Source organism: Zonotrichia leucophrys, chromosome 11, assembly GCF_028769735.1.
Source record: "Zonotrichia leucophrys gambelii isolate GWCS_2022_RI chromosome 11, RI_Zleu_2.0, whole genome shotgun sequence".
Taxonomy (NCBI): Eukaryota; Metazoa; Chordata; class Aves; order Passeriformes; family Passerellidae; genus Zonotrichia; species Zonotrichia leucophrys.
In genome coordinates, this window is record NC_088181.1 from 9,437,747 (window position 1) to 9,457,575 (window position 19,829).

Below are 19,829 nucleotides of genomic sequence, written 5' to 3' on the forward strand. Positions count from 1 at the left end.
AGGGCTACTTCTGAAATTTCTCATTAATACTACAAATTTTTTTAGTGCTTCAGAGTAAAATTGTAGCACTAAAATGATATCAAATAAAAACACATTTAAGTGCATTTACTGTAATGTACAAATTGAATAAGAAAAACTTCTTCCTAGACTGTATAGATTTACTGTCATTTAATCTAAACAGCAGACATTTTAACTTCACAACCCTGAATATTGTCTGATGAGATATTGTTCTTCCTTTCTAAAAGAATGGTTTAATGTGGCACTACCACTTGAGGAAAAGAATCAAAATTTTAAATAGAAAGATTCTTTATGAGTTACAGCCAAATGAATTATATCTTGCACATTCTTTATACAAAGTACTTTAGAGATCATGGCATGATACATCTCCATCCTTTTGTTTTCAGACCAGAGCTGATGATCTCAAGATCCCTCACACTGTTGAGGGAAACTAAGTCACTGTTTCAATAAACTGTTAACAACAGATCTCTCTGAATTCTTTTGGCATTCTTTTGAAGATTCAGAACTCTAATTTGAATTAGACAAGCTCAGCTGAGCTGTCCTGAATTAGACAGGGTCTGTATCCTCTCCTGGCATACAGCATTTACTTACAGTTTACTTTAATAAGAAGTTATGATGATGAAAACAAAGAAGAGAACATGAGCCTTTGATCAAGACCCCTGTATCTCCAACAGCTGATTGCTGAGACAAACAAGGTCACATTTCAAGAACATACAAGGCCATATTTGGATGGCCATTACTGCAAGTAATCTACTTGTAGACATTTACGAGGACTTTCAAGTTCAAAAGACAAAAAGGACCTTCATTCAACAAAGTCAGTGCTACCAGGCTGGGCTCCAGCTCCTTACTGGAAAGACACAATTGTTAACACATTAGACCAGAAAAGGACAATTAATTCTACTGCCATATTTCTGAAGGTAAAACGTAGTAGAAGTTATCACAGAAGAATGTTATTTTAATGCTTGTCTTACAATTTTTAAGTCCTTCTTTCTGCAAAAAAAGTTTTTCTTGATACATGAGGGGTGTAAACAAAGCTTGCAAAACATGCATAAAACTCAATTGACACAACCATGTCTACTTTGCTGCTAATTATTTTCCTACATTGATTTTTCTGATTAACTCCACAGTTCCAATACACAGTTAGATTCCTCTGTTTGTGGATGATGTATCAATACATGTCTTACCCGCACACTGTAGACTTATTAAAAATAAAAAAAACAAGTCATGAAACCAATGATAAAGTTGCTTTGAAAATACCTGATATTTTAAAAAAGTTTTATTACTGGGATGACCTTCTCCATGTTGTTTAAAATCAAGTTCCTAATTATCATCTGAAAGGCACCATAGGGACAGTGGGTGGTGAACAGTAAACATCTCAGTGGCATCTTTCACAACTGGGAAATGTATCTGTCTCTGAGAGAATCCAAACGAAACGTGAACAGCAAGATATACAAACAGGAGCTCATTTGCAGCTGCATAGGCATGAAACCTCTAATTTCCATTAATTCCATGCTATCGTGGCATCGTCGGCACATTCATGTCAGAAGTGTCTTCAATAAAATTGGCTTTTTTATGGGAAGGCTCAGCAAGGTCCTCTCCATGGTCTCTGTTAATCAGGGGCTCCTGGTCCCCCCTCTTGCGTTTGTTAATCAGGTGATTTTCTCCCTCACAGAGCTTTCCCTCTGGGACACCCAGTGCTCTCAGACAGACAATAGCTGCAGCCTGTTCTGCCAGTTTCTTGGACTTGTCCCTGAAGAGCAAGCACACAGAGCACACGTGAAAGTAGAAACTGAGGTCTCTACACTGCCAAGAGACAATTTCCTGTCTCTGATGCAACATCATGAAACAAACAGCATTAGTCGTCATCTCACAGCAGAAAAACAAACCAAGTCATTTCCAGAAATTATTTCAATCTTGCTGAGTGTCAAGTGTTGATGCTTCACTCCTGATGCAATATTCCTAGAAAATCTATCTCTATCAGGGCTTGTCTCCTGAACACTCTCCATGTCAAAGGTACACAGCCAATGTGTGTTTGCCCCCCAGAAAGGTAACTTTTACAAATCTGATCACTAAACAAAACTGAGTTATGAAGGATCACTTTTCTTGAAAGAGGCTCAGGCGTAAGTACATTCTCTGTCAGCTGTTCAAGTTCATTGATGCTGACAAAAGCAGGAACTGTTCCGCAATAATAAAAATTCTGTCACTTCTGAGAAAGACTGCCCATCACACATTTGTGGAAGTCAGTATTTGAAAACATTTTCTTCTCAAAATTTCATATCAGCTGAGCATAACTTCCTAAAGTCTCTGAACAGGAAGGCTGCAAAGCAGTTGTGTGTGCTTGTCCTGTTTAAAATGTTCAATGTTGAGCTCTAGCTTTGCAGTTAAATCAAGATCACCTTAGGTACAAATGCCTCAAATCTACTCTGGTATTAATAGATGATTGTATAAAATACCATCATCAGGCCAGAGCAGGCCTGGATGGAGCTGCTAATTAATCGTGATCTCCAAGAACTCTGCTTCACTGAATACAGACACTTAGTCCTGACTTCTTATTGGAATGGATCTGCTGCAGTGGCTGAAGACATAACCTGCTCCAACATTCCCCTCTGCCTCCCTTGGCTTCTTTCTGCATTCATCACATACAGAATGGAACTGGGTCACCTATTTGCTCCCCTTCCAATACAGCTTGTGGACTAACACAAAGTGAACTAAAATCGGTAACCGTTTACTTGATTATGCCAGTGCTTACTTCCTCCTGTCACATTCAATTCTCAGAAGTTTTTCATCCTTTCTCCCACCTAGAAGTAGCTTTAGGAGGTAACTTTCAGTTGACCTTTATCAAAGGCAAATGGAATAAACTAGAATATCCTTTTAATGCAAGTTTTTAAGCAACATTTCAGAAACCAAAAGCCAGCTGAAAAACCCATTAAGGATGGCTTACCACAGAGTGGATCGGTATTTTCGCTCAGCTACTGTCACTACTGAGCAGAATAACCTATCCAGTGGTCTTTGAACCTGTAGGAAAAAAAGAATTAAAAGGAAAGGGGTTGTCAAAAACCAGTCATGCAATTTAAATAAGAAACAACATCATCAACATTCCTTCATATTTATAAAGACAAGGATAACAAGTAATATAACTTTAACATTACTCTAATTCACACTGCAAATTTCACCATACATATACAACATGAAAAAATTAACAAATTGTCCAAGTTATAAATATTTTTGCTTTACAAAACTAAAAAGTAATCAAATAATGTTCCCATGTAACCAAACAGGTGCTCCTGTCCCATACAGTTCCTATCTGTAACAATGTACAAGAACAGAGAAAACATTCCAAGAATTAATTCTTTACTTCACAGAGGTAGTAAAAGAAAGTAATGGGCTCCTATATAATGACCAGGAAGTTACAGCAACTTCTTTCACAAATTAATCAAAAGCAGACTGAAGGCCTGATGTTGGATTTTTAATTTTCTAATAAAATAAGCTGCTGTTCTCATACCTGTGTGCATTACCATTTCTGCAGCTGCTTTCTGAAAGAGCTACACCAGAGGGAAGCAGAATTTCTCACTACCTTGAGTCCTAAAATACTTAATTTCATATACAAGGCAGAGGGAGAGGTTTGAAAGGGTTTTTCATTGACTCACAGTTTCATAAACAGGCTGAGGATGCTTTTCTTTCCTACACCATTCCAGAAGATACATTTTTGGAGTGATCTGTGGTGGATATTCTCGCCTAGACAGAAAAATTTGTTGTCAACAACTGTGCACAAAGTTCTATTTTAAAAAGACAGTGATGCTTTTTGTATTACTTCTACCAGTTATTTGAAGTGTAATTTTACAGCTCAAATTATGAAGAAGATGCTTCTTCTTCATTAGAGAACTCAAGTAATAGGCGTGACAAAACATCTAAAATAAAATCTAAAGTTTTCCTGAACATTTACATCCTGTAGTAATACAGCTAGAGAAGACATACTTAGCAGAAAGGAGATTCTATGTGACACAGAAGAGAGATACAGTTTGCTACTGCTTCTTATAAGCACCAATTAAACACCAGTAGTAAAAAGGAGAAGCTGCTTTTGTTACGAAGCAGTAATCAAATGAAAAAAAAGGGTAGAAAATGTAGGAATTTATTCAGTTGTCAACAAAGAATTACAGACCCTTACACATGGCAGAAAAAAAAAACATTTTAAAAAATCTGTATTCAGTTCTCAAGGAGTCAGGTAATATATCCTCTAAATATTAAAGCACTATGACTGCATTTGTGGAGGATTTTGCATATCACACTTGAGCTGTTTGATAGGCCTATTAGAAAAACCAGCAAATCTGAGTTTAACATGGAAAGTAACAGCAATTCTACGGGCTTCAGAGATTATAATTAAAAATGATATAAAATAGAATTCAACTCCATGAATTAATTTTTCAAGGAACAGCTTATGAGTGGAACACATTTAGAAGACTTCAGATGAGCGTGTTCTCTGCTTAGAAGAGTATTAAGAAATTTGTTCAGGACTTTTTATAGAAAAATTATGTTTTAGTCAAGTTTCACTAAAAATAACTGAACTCTACATATTTGTAATACACTTTTCTACATGGAGATATTCTATTTTTAATTTTCTTTTAGAGCACTCAGCACTTTCAAAAGTTAAGTGAGAGAATTAAGCAGTCTCGGGAAGCCTGGAACTAAAGAACATCCTACAGCATCCAAATGGCACAGGGAAAGTGGTGATTATGCAATGATGTTCACTTACTGCTTCATAGGAATTCACCCAGTAAGTGCTGTTTTGCAAATCATCATTTTCAAAAAACTGTTAAGACACTGTCAACCTCACAGTTATTATTCAGAGATGCAAGAGAGTGAAAAAATTGATTTGCACACTTACTTGTCAAATCTAACAGCCATTTTTATTACATCTGGATCTTCTGTTTGGTCATCTTCATCTTGCACCTTGGTTTCTAAAGATGTTTTCTTTGCTTCAAAAATAGCTGTGGTTTCTTCATAGAAGTCACCCATTTCAAAGGCTTCACTATTCAAACAGAAAGAGATCAGTTTATAAATTTTTGAATCACATTATGACAGAGAAAGAAAATGTAGAAATCAATTGTGTTTACAGTATATGTTAAGTGGAAGTGTGGCTGAATTCTGCACAGTGACATTACATTGAGCTACAAGTAGGAAAAGGATGTTCTAATTTCCAGCACTACATATGCAATTTGTAGCCTGGAAGGGCAGGCAGAATCAGTCAGAAATACAGGTCCTGCAACGTTCAAGCTATTAGTTCATTAATAACTTGCAGTTGGATGAAGCAGCAAACAAACATCTCAGCATGACTCCTGGTGCATCAGCTCCACAAGGGCATTACAAGCAAAAAGTAAGAAAAAGAATTTTCTTCTAATTATAGTGATTAAAAATACTATAAGCAATAAACACTATAACATCCAAACCCCTCAAAATCTCAGATTTTCTGACTTCAGAGTATTATTTACAAGCCCAAATAAAGAGAAGCAGAAACCAGGATTTTAGTCAAAGGCAAAAGCCTCAAATCCTTTAAAATTTCAAACTCATGGCAGGCTGGATCTACTTTGAAAAACTGAGACTATTGATTTTCTGCAGATGATAATGGCAATAAAACCTGCAGCATAAAAGAGACTTTTACTTTTGGCTATGAAGATGCTGATTGATACAGGACTGCTCAATGACAAAATGGATTCTGCCCACAAAGCCTCCAATGCTCCAAGCAAAAAAGCAATGAAGCTGAAAAATACTAACTTATGTGCTTCTAAGGGAAGGCAATTTATCACATACTGCTATGAAAATGTTTTGTGGGAAGAGCAGCAGGCTGTTCTCTTGCATTCAGCACTGAGGTTAAAGCTCAAATGGCTGTAACCCATCCTCACCACCAGGAGACAGCAGAATTATGCACTACAATTGTCTGAAGATAAAGTGGTGCATTTTAAAAACTGAATGTTCCTCAGTTATCTGGACATGAAACAGGATGTTCAGAACAGGGGTTAAAAGACCAAGTTTTCTGGCAAAAAACAGTTTCATAAATTTCCAAATGGCTCTCTCTGTCCCCTTCTCCTGCACACACATTGCTTTAGCCCATTTTGAAGCTGGTATTGCATCACATGTACAAAACCAGAGAGTTTGATTTTGGAAGCCCCTAAAGAATTGTTAGGCATAGCACATAAACTCCATAGTTTTACACTAGATCTCTATCCAGTGTTTATGTGTATGAACTGTTACACCTCTAATTACCTATGTAAAACTGTTACTTACAGTATTTATTTTACACATTCTGCATTGCTATTCATGCAGCAGAAAACACCACCACCCTCTGGGCTAAGACTTTACTGAAGTTGCAAAAGATTTGAGATCCAATCTATACTTTATCTTTTTTCCTAAACTCAAAATCTATAATCAAAATAGTCTGTTAGCATACCAAAACAAAGTTGCCAAATGAAAGTAAGTTGCCAAAATGAAAAGTAACTTGCAAAGTTTAAATGTTATTCATGGATTCCACTGCTCCATTAAGAATAATGAAGTTTAGCTCCCTTCATATATGCAATACAAATTCCCTTCATTGTACTGTAATGTAATAATCATGGACAGAATTATTTCTAGAAAGCCAAAATTGGTAAAAACAAATAAAATGGCAAAAGGATTGCAGGCATTTCCATTCATTTTGAATGTTAACAGAATGCTGATTAGGGTTTGCTAGAAACCAATACATTCTTTTTCAAAATATTTCAAGCTTTCAACATTTCTATCCATTTTCATACACATTAGATATCAAACAGTTTCAGACTGTTCATTTTATAAAAAACAAGGAGACTCCTCCCCTCCCTTCTAGCAGAAGGATAATTATAACACAACATGCTCAGAGCTTTTAGTTCCATTTGAAATGTGTCCAAACCTGAATTCTCCTAATTCAGTGCTAATTCTTTATTCATCTGCCTATTTTATGGTTTCTCTCAAAATTTTTGTTCTTTCATTTCTGTCTCTCCCACTGAGAAATTTCATCCAGTCTGTTTCAGATATGCAGGATGATAAGATTCTTTAAAGCTACTATATTTTCTCAAAAAGATTGCCATTATTCATTAAGATGTTCCAGGAATGAAAAGCAGCACAAAAAATTACAATTAAGTACCAGAGAACTCTGATGCATGCTTCTGTGTTTCTAAGTGTTCATTTTAAAACAAATATGTTATAAATATTCCAGTAACATTACAAACCTCACATGCAAGTGGGAAAGCTAAATCAAATCCTTGGAAGAAGACAAGTTCCACAAAATTTCAGACAAGCTGAAATTTTTCTTAATCACTTCATGCAAATACTGGATAAATGCTTGTCACTCAGTGAAGCACCACTCAAATGAGTGTGCTGAATATAAAGAGTTTTAGGGTTAAAGATTTAACATCTGAGCATGGAGGAAACCTGAAAAAGTTTACTCTGATATTTCACATCTTCCATCTAGATTTTTGGGCTTATTTTTGGGGTTTTTGTAACACCTCCTGACAGTGTGAAATGCCAGGCAGTGCTAGACAGAGAAGTGGTGTCCAAGTTTGACAGAGTACAACTCTTTTCTGAAGTCCATGCTTACCAGATCTCCTGTGTGGACTGTGCAGCGTGCAGCTTCTTACCCTGAGTGGTTTCCAACTGTTCTCTTAACATCTGACACAAGCAGTATTTAGTGTTGGTGTAGTGATTGTCATACCTCACTGCCTGATGGAAAGAAACAGAGAATTCAAAACCACACCAAACAAATTTATCTTCTGCACTGCACATGGTGTCTTGATGACTTCCCCAATCATTTTTGAAAGGCAAACCACAGTGCAGTTTCCTCAGTAACAGATTCAACACCACCCATGAATGTGACTATAATCTGATTATTTTGGCATGACTTCACCAACTAAAGTTCAACTGACTCATATACTTCTGAAGAAAGAGTTGACCTGTTTACATCATTGACTAGCAATGCACTGATATTTTAGTAACTCGTTAATAGCAAGCTCAAATTAAAAAAAGAATTTGATTTGATGACATGATCAAAGTTGAGATTTCTGACTAATTCCCTATGACATCATTAAAATTTTGTCTTTTGAATAATGGATAAAACTTTATACATTAGATGACTTAGTTAATGGAACTACAGTACTACAACATAGTAATTTGCCAATTACTTTATTGGCAAATCATTCCCTTTGCTTTCCTACTGCAAATACTTCTTGACTGTGTTTGTGAAAAGTAATTAATTTCTAAAAGTGAATCTAGGAGCAACTGATTATTTAGTACTCTTTCACCTTTCTGTTCAATGTTGTAAATTCAATATTGTGTACTGCATATAATAATCTGCTCAATTTGTACAACTGTGATTTCAAAAGAGTTGGACTACATATTGTTAGATTTCTTTACATTTTTAGTAAGCCTCATAAATGTTCCCAAGAAACAAGGGCAAAAAAGCATGTTTTCTCCATACAGATTTCTAAACAAAATCAAACAGAGGAAGCAGGGATTGATTTGCAAGGATCATGTAACATGCACTATGTTAAAATATCCCCAGAACCAAGTCTTTGAAATGGAGTTAAGATACTGCAGTAAGATTTGGATTAACAATTCTAAACAATGTTAATTACATGTAAGATCTTCATAAAAACATACATATTTGATGTAATCTTGCATGACATCCTTCAAGGGGCAAAACCCCTCTTTTCTGAAGACAGAGGGGTTCCACATGGCAGCACGAGCAATCATGACTGATGAGGCAGCTGTTGCTTCCTGGAAGGTCTCAATGTCTGCATATTCCTTAATGAATTCATGAGATCCTCCACTAAAAGTTAACAACACTAATATAATTAATCATGCCTCTTTTGCCTGCACTTGGAAATTTTAAGTACAGGCACCTGACCAGAATGAGTTAATTAGTCCAACTTACTTTGCTATTACTGGAATGGAGACAGCTTCAGATATGGCCTTGATCACATCACAATGGACAGGGTGCTGAGGCCTCTCCTCCTTCTTCCTTTCCAACAGAAAAAAAAACCAACACAAGACCAAAGATTTCCTGTGGAATTTATAGATCTCTAAACCACAGCAGACATGACACAAGGATTATTGGGATATATTTGTTTCAGCTTATTTGTTTTATATATTTCATTTTTTAGATACAAAGTATGCAAGATAATTTTAGTTTTATTTGGTCTTGAGTAAAAATATTTAGGAAAAGAGCAGCAAGGAGTTTAATTCCCTAATTACTGACTTGATTTCCTAGAACACCAGTTCAGTTAACAGTTGAAATCAGAACCACACATTACATTTAGTGTATAGAGGATACTCGTATCAGTCATATCATACTGTGGTACAGTCATCAACAAACTAAAAAATCTTTTTTGCCTAAAATCCATTTACCTTCCATGGACTGCAATGGCAGCAATGCCAGTTTTCTCTATCCTCTTCACCAGATTGACAGTATCCTCCACCTGAGAGATAAGACAGTCTGATATGATTTCAATTCAAAGCAAAAGGAATAACTATCATGAATAACTATAATGTGGCATTGTAGAAACAAATGCTGAAAGTCTTTTATCAAGAAGGATGTGATTCCTGCCTTTAATCAATAACATAACATGTACAAACATTTAATATATACTACAATTAAAGACCTACATGCTATGGCAGAAAAAAAGAATCCATTTTCAATGCTTCCTTGAACCTACAGATTACAAACTTTCTCCAACCAGGTAACACAATACTCTGTAGTGGGAGAATATTTTCCAAAGGTTTTCAGACTGTCAATGGAAAATGACTGGAACATTTGATTAGCAAGTCCTCTCTAATGACTACTCTGTAAATTGTAATTAAAATGCTTTTCAGTCAGAGGATGCCTTCTGAAATCAACCTAACATGCAATCACAAAACTATAAATATTCCTCTCAGATGTGTCTTAAAAATGTTAACCAGCATCTAAAATATTCTAAGGATACTCTTACATGCCCAGTATATCTTCAAAGAGGTAAAATGCTCTTAAGAAGCAGAAATAAAATTTTCACACTGCTGCACTAGCCTGTCTTATGCATCTTTAGGGAAAGGGAGAATGAAAAAAAGGCAAATTTTCCTTTCAAAAGCTGAAGGAATATCTGTGGCTCATCCCAAAGATATCAGATTCAGGCTGAAAACTGCAACATGTCCCAGCTGGCAGGGATGCAGAGGCAGAAGCTCACCTGATGCTCTGATGGATGACATTATCCAAAACCAGCTTGCAACAAAAAGGGAAAAGGCTCTAGCATAAAGGTTCTCTAATTTAATACTCCAGAACCAAAATGATCTGAGACTGGGTTACTGATTCTTTTCACACAAGCTTCATTTGTTTATCCCAGCACATAAATGACTTCTGAACAAAGCTGGCTCAGGTAGAGTTCATCCATCTACTGAAATATCTGTTTAGGTCATATGCAATCATAGTATCTGGGAAGTAATTAAACACCCAATTGCTAAATTGTAATTAAATACTCAATTGCTAAATAATCAGTCTTTAAAAGAGAAGGTACTCCAAAAGGTACAATCTTTTGGAGGTTTAAAAATATGTAGAGAATTCATCTTAAAAAAAAAAAAAAAGCAGTAAGGAAGCTACATCAGCTGTAAAAAAATTCTGGAAAAAGATCCTGAAAAAGACAGACCCCATTGGCTGTTCTAATCACAAGAACAAGAAAACAGTATGGAAGAAAAATTAGTCTAAAAGAACAGAAAACAATTATCTATTGGTCACCCCATGTGAAAAATAGGAACGAACAGCATCTAGTGACTGCTTGAGGGTGCTGGCCTACACCCTTTTGTACCTCTATGACATAAAAATGACTCAGTTGAGAAATTTAGAGGATAAAAGCCTTTGTGCCCTTGTCTACCATAGAAACTGACAAGGCCACAGCCACAGTCTCTGTGCACCTGCAGGTCAGATTTACGCTGGGACAGCATCCCAAACGGAAATTGTAAATTCCAAGTGCTATTTCACAGCAACAGGCGTACAGTGAAACATACTAGAACAACATATATTCTAACTGATAGCAAATCACAGCAGGAACAGCTGAACAATTCAGAACAATTTATGCTCTTACTGAGGGCAAAATGCGGATTTTGCAGGTTATTGGTTTACAAATTCCTTTAACAAGGGTGGTCAATATCTGAAAAAAAAAGAGAAGACAAAAATCTGATCACAACAGTGGCATTACTAAAACTCTCCTCCTTTCTCTCTTGAAAATAAATTAGAATAATGTAACACTGTTTATTAAACCTGTATAAAGAATCTTACATGCTAGACAGACATATACAACCTGTAACTGAATATACAATTTTATCCAGTAAGTATACTAGCCTACTTATAGTCTAAGACATTTTTATTTACAATTCTTTGTTGATTTGAACTGGGATTTTAGAGAGCAATTAACTGCTGCTGGAGTTTCAACCCTGCTTTTAATATGGTGTGACCAGTGAACTCTGATTTCAAATTACATGCATAGACATGTAAAACTCACAAATACTGCACCACACTGAAAGTTTTTAAACTGAAAAAAAATCCAGAAGTAGAAGTTTTACAGTCCAGATAATGGCAAGGAGAACTAAATCAAGAATATTTATCTATGACCTTAACTCCAGTGTCCTAAACTGAGTATTCCACTCAAGCAATCACAAATTTGTTGTCTATGCTACCCATTCCTGCTGCCAGTAGAGCACAGTGCACAATTTTCCCAAGGCAGCTCCAACCCCACCAGGTGATACTCACAGACTCTATTTTGTCAGGATCAGACAGCAGTGCTGCTCCCATACCTCCCTGGGAAAACAGAGAAGCTGTTACCCACTAGGCAAACACAGTTTTCAACTCAATTGTTTTGCCTAATAGCAGACCACAACAAAAGCACAAAAGCACAATATCATATTAAGGAAAAAAATGGCAAAATTTAAAATACAGAAGCATTACTAAACACCTTGGTGCTACATTTCTTAGACCTGTATCAGAATAATTCAGCAGTAATTATCAACTTGTTCTCATCACTTTAAGGAACAGACAGGATTTCAGAAAGCTATTTTAGCAAACATAATCATCCATTTTTCATCCATAACATAATTATGAACAATTCAATATTTTAGCTTTTCTTCCCACACCATTTCATCTGCATACATAGATGCAGAGGCCAACAACTTTTTTGTACAAATTTTTTTGATCCAGAACTATTGTTGGAGAACAACCACTCACCAGCAGTTGTACTCCTGATATTTCACCCTAGTACAAGATGGATATTTGGTGTTTTGTTCTTAATTACAGCTCTGTGGAGCATTTGACATGAAAATGGAGTGCCATGGTTCAATTTATTGATCCTTTATCTCTACACCAAGTAGCTTAACAGTCCTAACAATCAGTTTGACTGCTCTGCTGTAGTCCCAGACACAGGACTAATTTAGAACTGAATGTGCTTTATTACAAAACAAACAAAACAGGTTTTAAGTGACCCATTGTACTCTCATTTAAAACTGACAAAGAACTGAATTCAGCATAGCTAAGTTGTGACTGTATTTTGCCAGTCATTTGCTCAAATGACAAATTCTGATTTCAGTTTTTATTAAGGCTAGGCGGAACTTATTCCACTCACCCAATGAATTAATGACTTCAGAAAAATACTAAAAAATCCTAAACACTTCATTTTATCCAGCCTTTAAGAATGCAATTTTCTAACAGTCTATGTTATTTTACTGTATTAGGGCCGTGACACCTTCTAGAGTGTTCTGCTTACTACAAATAATTAAATTTAATTTTTCTCTTCATCAAAATTTTACTGCTTGAATTTGAAAACCAGACCATGTACTCCACACTCCATATCTCCAAGACACAAAAGGCTCATTTAAGAGGAATCAAAATACACTTGCCTTAGTAGAATATTCTTTTGGGCATCCCATGTTGATATCAATACCAGCCACATCACTCTCTCTGAAAGAGAAGGAAAAATCAAAATATTTTTTAGCATATTAGAACAAGAATCAAGAGACAGACATCTTGCCAACATTATGATTGTTCCACCATCATAAAGACTTAAATGAGAACTTAAGGTAAATTTGAACTTCTGAATTTTTAGCTTCTCACTTATTTAAGTTAAATATATAAATATTAATGATGGTCTGAAGATCAGACTGTTCACAGGTTTCAATAACCAGTGCTGTGCAGAAGCTGCAGATACTCATCTCAGATACATTCTATATATTTAATCCTATATAAAGTATATCCACCACTAAATTCATCACTACAGTAAGTCCTATTGAAACTTCCATCTCTTTAAATGGAGGCTTAAAACCACCTTTTTAAAAGCCACTTTTGGTTTCTGCACAATACATTACTGCAGGCTTTAAACCACATTTTCAAGCATATTGGTCTTGCAGCTGTGCAATACCCAGGAAAATTCATTCTGGAGAGATCAAGGACACACTTGCACTAGCAAGAAGCCATCCCAGCACAGAATTCATGCAGCTGAACTTTTCCTGGTTCTATCAAGAGGTATCATAAAAAAACTGTCTTCTACAATAATTCCTCTGCACAAAAAATCCCAAACAAACCCAAGGTGGGAAGGGGCTGAGAGAAGATGACTTACACAAGTTTAGCTACTGCCAGGGCTCTTTCAGCATCTGCTGAACCCTGTTGGTAAAAGAAGAGGATTTATAATTACAAAATATCACAAATTAATAAAAAACCAAGGTGCTTACTTGCACATGTGTACAATTATATTTGTTCTGAACATTCAGTGCAGACAGAGACCCACTCAGAGGCACACTGGATGCTTCAAACATTTACCTACAGCACATAGTGGAGTCAGCCACTGGATGATAAAAGGTGATACAAAAATGCATCCAAAGAGGTCTGTCTGCCCTCTTCACCTACAGCAATATCAAATGTTCTTAGCCCCTCAGCAACAGATATCTATTTTAATGTTCTTAAAAAGCTCCACTAATAACAATTCTACAGACTCTACAAGCAACTTATTTGAGGGCTACATTACCACTGAAAAAGGTCTTTTCAGTATCTAATGCAGTCCACTCATGCTTCCCCCTCCCTCCAAGCCCATCATCTCTTGTCCTACACAGAGTGGTCTCTAAGAGCAAATCACTGTCATTTTCTCTTCAGCAAAGAGAATCTTTAACCCATTTGTGCAAAGCCAATGCAATCATTAATCCTCTCTTATCTATACTAAACAATGCTGCCTCTTTCAGTCTTTCCAGTGACACTGTCCACAGGACAGTGAAAAACTTCAATGTGTGATCAGACATCAGCACAATTTATATCCACATCCATAAGTTCAGAAATATCTAAGGTACCTCTTACAAAACCAAGCTGCTGAGGAGCACAGAGGTTATCTTAATCACCTCTTAGGAGAACTTACAATGCAGAATCTTGATTTGTAGCAACAGCTCAGAAATTCTGCAGCACCTTTGGTGTGAAGCCACCTCATTTAACTATGTTGTTAGAAGAGTATCTGGTTTCTTACCATTTGGAAGACAACATGTTCCCTCTCCCTTTCACAAGTTCTGAAAACAACTCTGTCATTAGGTGCAACAAAGTCCACTGTTTCAAGTACTTCTGTATGAAATGAGAAACAGATAAAACAGATAAAAATTCTGTACAAATGCTACAAATGCAAAAACTAAAAAAAGTCAAATGACCATGTCATTTGTATATAAATGAAATGCCATCAAAGGCATGTGATGTTCTTTGAAAAGTATCAAAGCCCAATGATGACTCAGCCAGATTGAACAGTACTATTTTTGGGAAGGGGCAGGAGGGGAGAGGAGATTTGTAGTGAACTTCTGTTTCCCAGCAGGGACACTGCAAACAACTGTTTCTACGCCACTCAGAGAGGGCCAGGTCTCAAAGATACCCTTTTAAGAACTTGCAGTGACAATCATGTTATTGCAAGTCCAGCCCAAGGACTTCAAGTTAATAAATGATTGATAAACAGTGAGTTCTTGTATGTGTTGCTTCCTTGTTGGAGTAAACTAAAAGGTGTGTATATTATCATGTCACAAACAGCTAACAGTTAAAAAGACACATAATTGGAAACTGTCTCTACTGCAGTCCAAGCAAACTGGAAGTTTGAAAATATAGAGCAGCAGGTCTAAGGCAGCACTTCAAAACCTTACTGTAAGCCCCTAGACACAATTCAGGGAGATGGTAAGTACTGATACATCACTATAATCACTAGGAAAATGCTTCAGAGAAATAATTACCCTTTAACTAGAAAAGAGACTTCTTGCAGGTATTACACTTACCATTTATAACCCTCTTACACTGCAGCATCTTTATGTCAATCAACTCCTGAGTAGAAAGGATAAAAAAATCTCAGTGAGTTGAATTGTTTCAGCCTGTCAGCTCTAAACAATTGCCCATTTTATTAAGTAATTATCTAGAGAGACCAATTCTCTGAGCAACCTGTCCCAGTACCTCAGCACCCTCTGGTTAAAGAACTTCTTACCAATATCTAATCTAAAGCTCTCCACTCTCTAGTTTAAAACTATTACCCGATCCTATCACTATCTGTCCTTGTAAAATGTTCCTCTCCCTCCTTTTTAAAAGCTCCCTTTAAGTACTGGAAGAGCTCAACGAGGTCTCCTCAGAGCCTTCTCTTCTCCAGAGAGAACAATCCCAACTCTCTCAGCCTGTGTTTGTAGGAGAGGTGCTCCAGCACTCTGATCAGCACTGTGGCATCCTCTGGATCCGTTCTAACAGTTCTTGTGCTGAGCACCCCACACCTCAATTTCAGGCAGCTTAAAAAAAAGCGTTCAAGAAATAACGAGAACAATACTAAGAGTGAAATACATGGAGGCACAGCAGAACTAACCAGGTGAGACATGAAGTCAGCCTTCAAAGTTCCTTCAAAGTTCTGACTCTGCTGAAAAAAAAATACAAAAAACCCTCTACCCCCCCAAAAGGCAAATAAAAGTACAACTTGAGGAAATTGTGATGGTGTTTTGTCTAAATTACTTGAAGTTACTGAACAGTCTTTAAATATGGATTTGCCATAAGTTGAGAATGGCTCAGAGAAATGCCTCAAGACAGAGATTCTTCTTTCCTCATTTTTAATGGAAAACTATGTGTAAAAGAACAAGTCATACAATGAAAAAAGTCCATTTATATTTTCCTTAATAACAATATTATTAGATAAAACCGCCTCATCAGCTCCTTCTCCATACCTCACAGTACACGATATCAGCACCGTAGTCCAGAGCAAGCAGCCGCATGGGCAGCGTCCCCACTCGCACCATTGGAGCCAGGATCTTCTTTCCCCTGAAGCACAGCGGTGTGTTCACCGTCATTCCCGCTGCTGTACCCCCTGAAAGAGAGAGCCCAAGGGCACCGTCACGGAGTGTCATTTCCCACCCGCAAACAGAGGCGCGTCCTTTCCTGGGAAGGGGCGGTGTGTGCCCCGCCAGGTGTGAGGGGCTCGCAGGGCAGCGGGGACCGAGCTCACCCAGCCTGAGGGCGCCGGGGGCTGCTCCCCGCCCCACGGGCTCCTTCCCGAGCGAGGGGCCCCGCGCCGCCCCTGCCGGAGCCCCTCAGGGCCGCGACTGCTCCCGCGGTGGCGGCGCGGGGAACCCTCTCAGCCGGCAGCGGAAAAAGGCGAAAGAACGGAGCGGCACCACCGGCCACACTCACCGTCCTCGCGTGGCTCCGCCGCGGCTCCGCGGGGCGGGGAGAACCGGGGCCAGCGCCTGTTTCAGGCGTCATCGGGCAGCGCCACCGCCCCACGTGGGGACCGCGATGGCGCTGGGCCGGGCAGGGCTCGCCCTCCCGCTGCTGCTGCCGCGGCGGCCGGCGGGCAGCGGGACAGCGGCGGCGGCGGGGAGCCCGCAGCCCCCCGGGGCCGTGGTGCGCGTCCCCTGGGCCCTGCGGCAGCGCCTGCAGCGGGGCGCGCAGCGCCGGCGGCGCGAGCAGCGGGAGGCGGCGGCGCCGCGTTCCGGGAAGCTGCTGCTGCGGAGCCGGCGGCCGGAGCTGAGCCAGCCCCGCTGGCAGACTGTGGGGCGCTGGGAGCAGCCGCCGCTGGTGTCGGCGGGATGGAAGCACCGGAAGGCGTACGGGGATTACTTCCAGCTAGAACCCTCGCAGCAGGCGGCTCCCGCCGTGCAGGCGCTGCCGGCTGAGGGGGGACAGGGCCCGACCTTCGCCGAGCTGGGGCTGCAGCCGGCGCTGCTGGCCGGCCTGGAGCGGCTCTCCATCGGCCGGCCCACGGCCGTGCAGCGCCTCGCCATCCCCGCGCTGCGCCGCGGCCGCAGCGCGCTGTGCGCTGCCGAGACGGGCAGCGGGAAGACTCTGGCGTACCTGCTGCCGCTGCTGGAGCGCCTGCTCGGCCGCCCCGAGGCGCCGGCAGCGGAGGCGGCGGCGGGGCCGGCGGCGCCCCGCGGGCTGGTGGTGCTGCCGTCGCGGGAGCTGGCGGCGCAGGTGGGCGCGGTGGCGGCGGCGCTGTGCGCGCCCGCGGGGCTGGCGGTGCGCGGCCTCACGGGCGGCGGGGCCGCGGGCGGGCTGCGGAGGCAGCTGCGGGCGCCGCCGCCGGGCCCCGCCGTGCTGCTGGGCACCCCCGGCGCGCTGCGGGAGGCGCTGCGGCGGCGCTTCCTGGCCCTGGAGAGGCTGCGCTGGATGGTGCTGGACGAGGCGGACTCGCTGATGGACGAGTCCTTCACGGAGTTGCTGGAGGAGATCCTGGCACACGCGCCCCTGGCCGCCGGCGCTCCCGGGCCGGCCGGGCCCGACGAGGAGAGGACGCAGGTGGTCGTGGTCGGAGCCACCTTCCCCGCGGGGCTCAGCGAGACGCTGGCGAAGTTCACTGACGTGGGCCGGTTTGTCACCCTCAGCACCCAGAGCCTGCACCGCCTGCCGCCTCACGTCCAGCAGAAGTTTGTCCGCCTCAAAGGCCGGGACAAGCTGCCCGAATTGCTGCAGCTGCTCAAGGAGCGCCCATCATCAGGCGGGGCTGTTCTCATCTTCTGCAACAGTGCCAGCACCGTCAACTGGCTGGGCTATATCCTGGACGACCACAGAATCAAGCACCTGAGGCTGCAGGGGCAGATGTCGGCGGCTGCTAGAGCCGGCATCTTCGCCTCTTTCCAGAAAGGTGATGTGTCTGTCCTTGTCTGCACTGACCTTGCCTCCCGGGGGCTGGACACCAGCAGTGTGCAGCTGGTGGTCAACTATGACTTCCCGGACACCCTGCAGGACTACCTGCACCGTGCCGGGAGAGTCGGCCGGGTCGGGAGCAAGGCACCCGGAGCTGTGGTTAGTTTTGTCACCCATCGGTGGGACGTGGACCTGGTACGGAAAATAGAGACTGCAGCCCGGAAAAGGACGGGTCTCCCAGGAATGGACTCTATTAATAAACCTTCTCCTAATGCAGGTTGATTCAGGTTGCCCGGCATTCCCTGGTAGGGGCTTCCCTTGAGGCCGTTAAGGCAGAGTGGATGAGCTGCTTTGTGTAAGGCAGATTGAAAGAATAGAGCTGAGTTTCAGAACCAGGTGATCAGGTTAACTTTGTGCACTGTTCTGGAAGCTGCAGTATTCATTTGCACAGCTATCCCAGCATGTGGCTTTCTCAAAGGAAGCTAGTAAGAGAGTAACAGAATGCGTTTGGAGAATATTGAAGAATTACTTCATCAGTTGATTTGGTTTCCTTATTTTGAGACATAATTTAAATGCAAGTCCAAATAAAAGTATGTTTGTATGATATACAGTTCTATTGCATTTCATTACTGCCCACTACCATCAGCTAATATTCGTTATTAAAACTGAAAAATTGCTACTGTGGCAGAAGAAAAAACCTGACCAGTTACAGACACAAAGGTCTAAAGGACAAAGGATGCTTTATTTTCTTGTGATGTAGCAGTTCATTTAGAGAATTCTAGACCAGATACCTGTACAGTGGGAATGAGAAGGCACAATAATGCCTGGGGCTCTTTCAAGGCCTTAATTTGTTATTTTATGGTTACCTTTCACTGAGAAATGGGATCTTGCTCCTTCATATTATATTAAATAAAAATAAATTAAATAAAAAGCCCTAAAGTGTTTCCTGTACATTTTTTTTTCTGCATACTATAGTGACATGTACAGTTTTTGAACTGGTTGTAAAAAAACCAAAAAACCCCAACCCCAGCACACTGGAAGATGGCTTCTGTTAAATAAAAGAAGTGTGTTGACTCACAGGTTCTAATGACTCTCACCTAACAGAGTGAGTGTAGGACTTCTTTTGAATGTTGTGCCTTTGTCCTACTTTGCTTCCAACCAAGAGAGTTGAAGTGAATGTGAGGTTATTTCATATCTAGCTGCTAGTTTGTATCCATGGTATATAGTCACACAAATAAGCATTTTAGCTCTGATTTCTGTGCAGTGATTTGCCCCAACCCTTTCTCTGGGTGGCTGTTTTTCCCATGCTCTCCACTTTAGGCTATGCAGTCACTGGAAATGTAGTAATAGTAGATTTCTACATTATAGTAAATGAGAAGATCACATCATTGAATCTAAATCTAGTTCCTAAGGAAATAATTCACTGGAGCTACTCTCAGTATACTGAGAGTAAAAGTTAAACAAAGAGAAAACTTGCACAGATAGTCACCCAAGGATCAGGCAGTGACTTCATCCTGTTGCACTTGTGCTCTGTTCATATTGCACATTTAGGAGGCTCATAAAGGAAGTTACAAACTGTAGTAAAATTATTTAATACAATAGCTCCCAAGCTTTAGAAATATAGTGAAAGAGTGTTCCATTTGGAGACTGGAAACCCATTCGTTGTATG

General features: G+C 40.4%; 2 protein-coding genes across 4 annotated transcripts; one reads left to right on the top strand and one right to left on the bottom strand.

The window, feature by feature from the left end:
• Positions 1-1,262: 1,262 nt before the first annotated feature.
• Positions 1,263-17,475, bottom strand: DUS2 (dihydrouridine synthase 2). Of its 3 annotated transcripts, none has more exons than XM_064722800.1 (16): positions 16,706-16,761; positions 16,243-16,382; positions 15,322-15,367; positions 14,541-14,632; positions 13,650-13,693; positions 12,934-12,994; positions 11,795-11,842; positions 11,130-11,195; positions 9,427-9,497; positions 8,954-9,040; positions 8,680-8,848; positions 7,622-7,743; positions 4,901-5,044; positions 3,666-3,753; positions 2,960-3,033; positions 1,263-1,768 (listed from the first exon to the last, which is right to left on the bottom strand). In XM_064722800.1, exons 2-16 carry the CDS (start codon positions 16,363-16,365, stop codon positions 1,531-1,533), a joined length of 1,473 nt encoding a protein of 490 aa, XP_064578870.1. In that variant the 5' UTR covers positions 16,366-16,382; positions 16,706-16,761; the 3' UTR covers positions 1,263-1,530. The 3 variants fall into 3 exon arrangements, with proteins under 3 accessions (XP_064578870.1, XP_064578872.1, XP_064578871.1); XM_064722802.1 differs by lacking the exon at positions 16,706-16,761 and adding an exon at positions 17,369-17,475 and having other exon boundaries at positions 1,399-1,768; XM_064722801.1 differs by lacking the exon at positions 16,706-16,761 and adding an exon at positions 16,521-16,658 and having other exon boundaries at positions 1,399-1,768.
• On the top strand, positions 16,796-18,581 carry DDX28 (DEAD-box helicase 28). The gene has a single exon (XM_064722799.1). The coding sequence runs from the start codon at positions 16,811-16,813 to the stop codon at positions 18,440-18,442; it is 1,632 nt and encodes a 543-aa protein (XP_064578869.1). The 5' UTR covers positions 16,796-16,810; the 3' UTR covers positions 18,443-18,581.
• Positions 18,582-19,829: the final 1,248 nt, after the last annotated feature.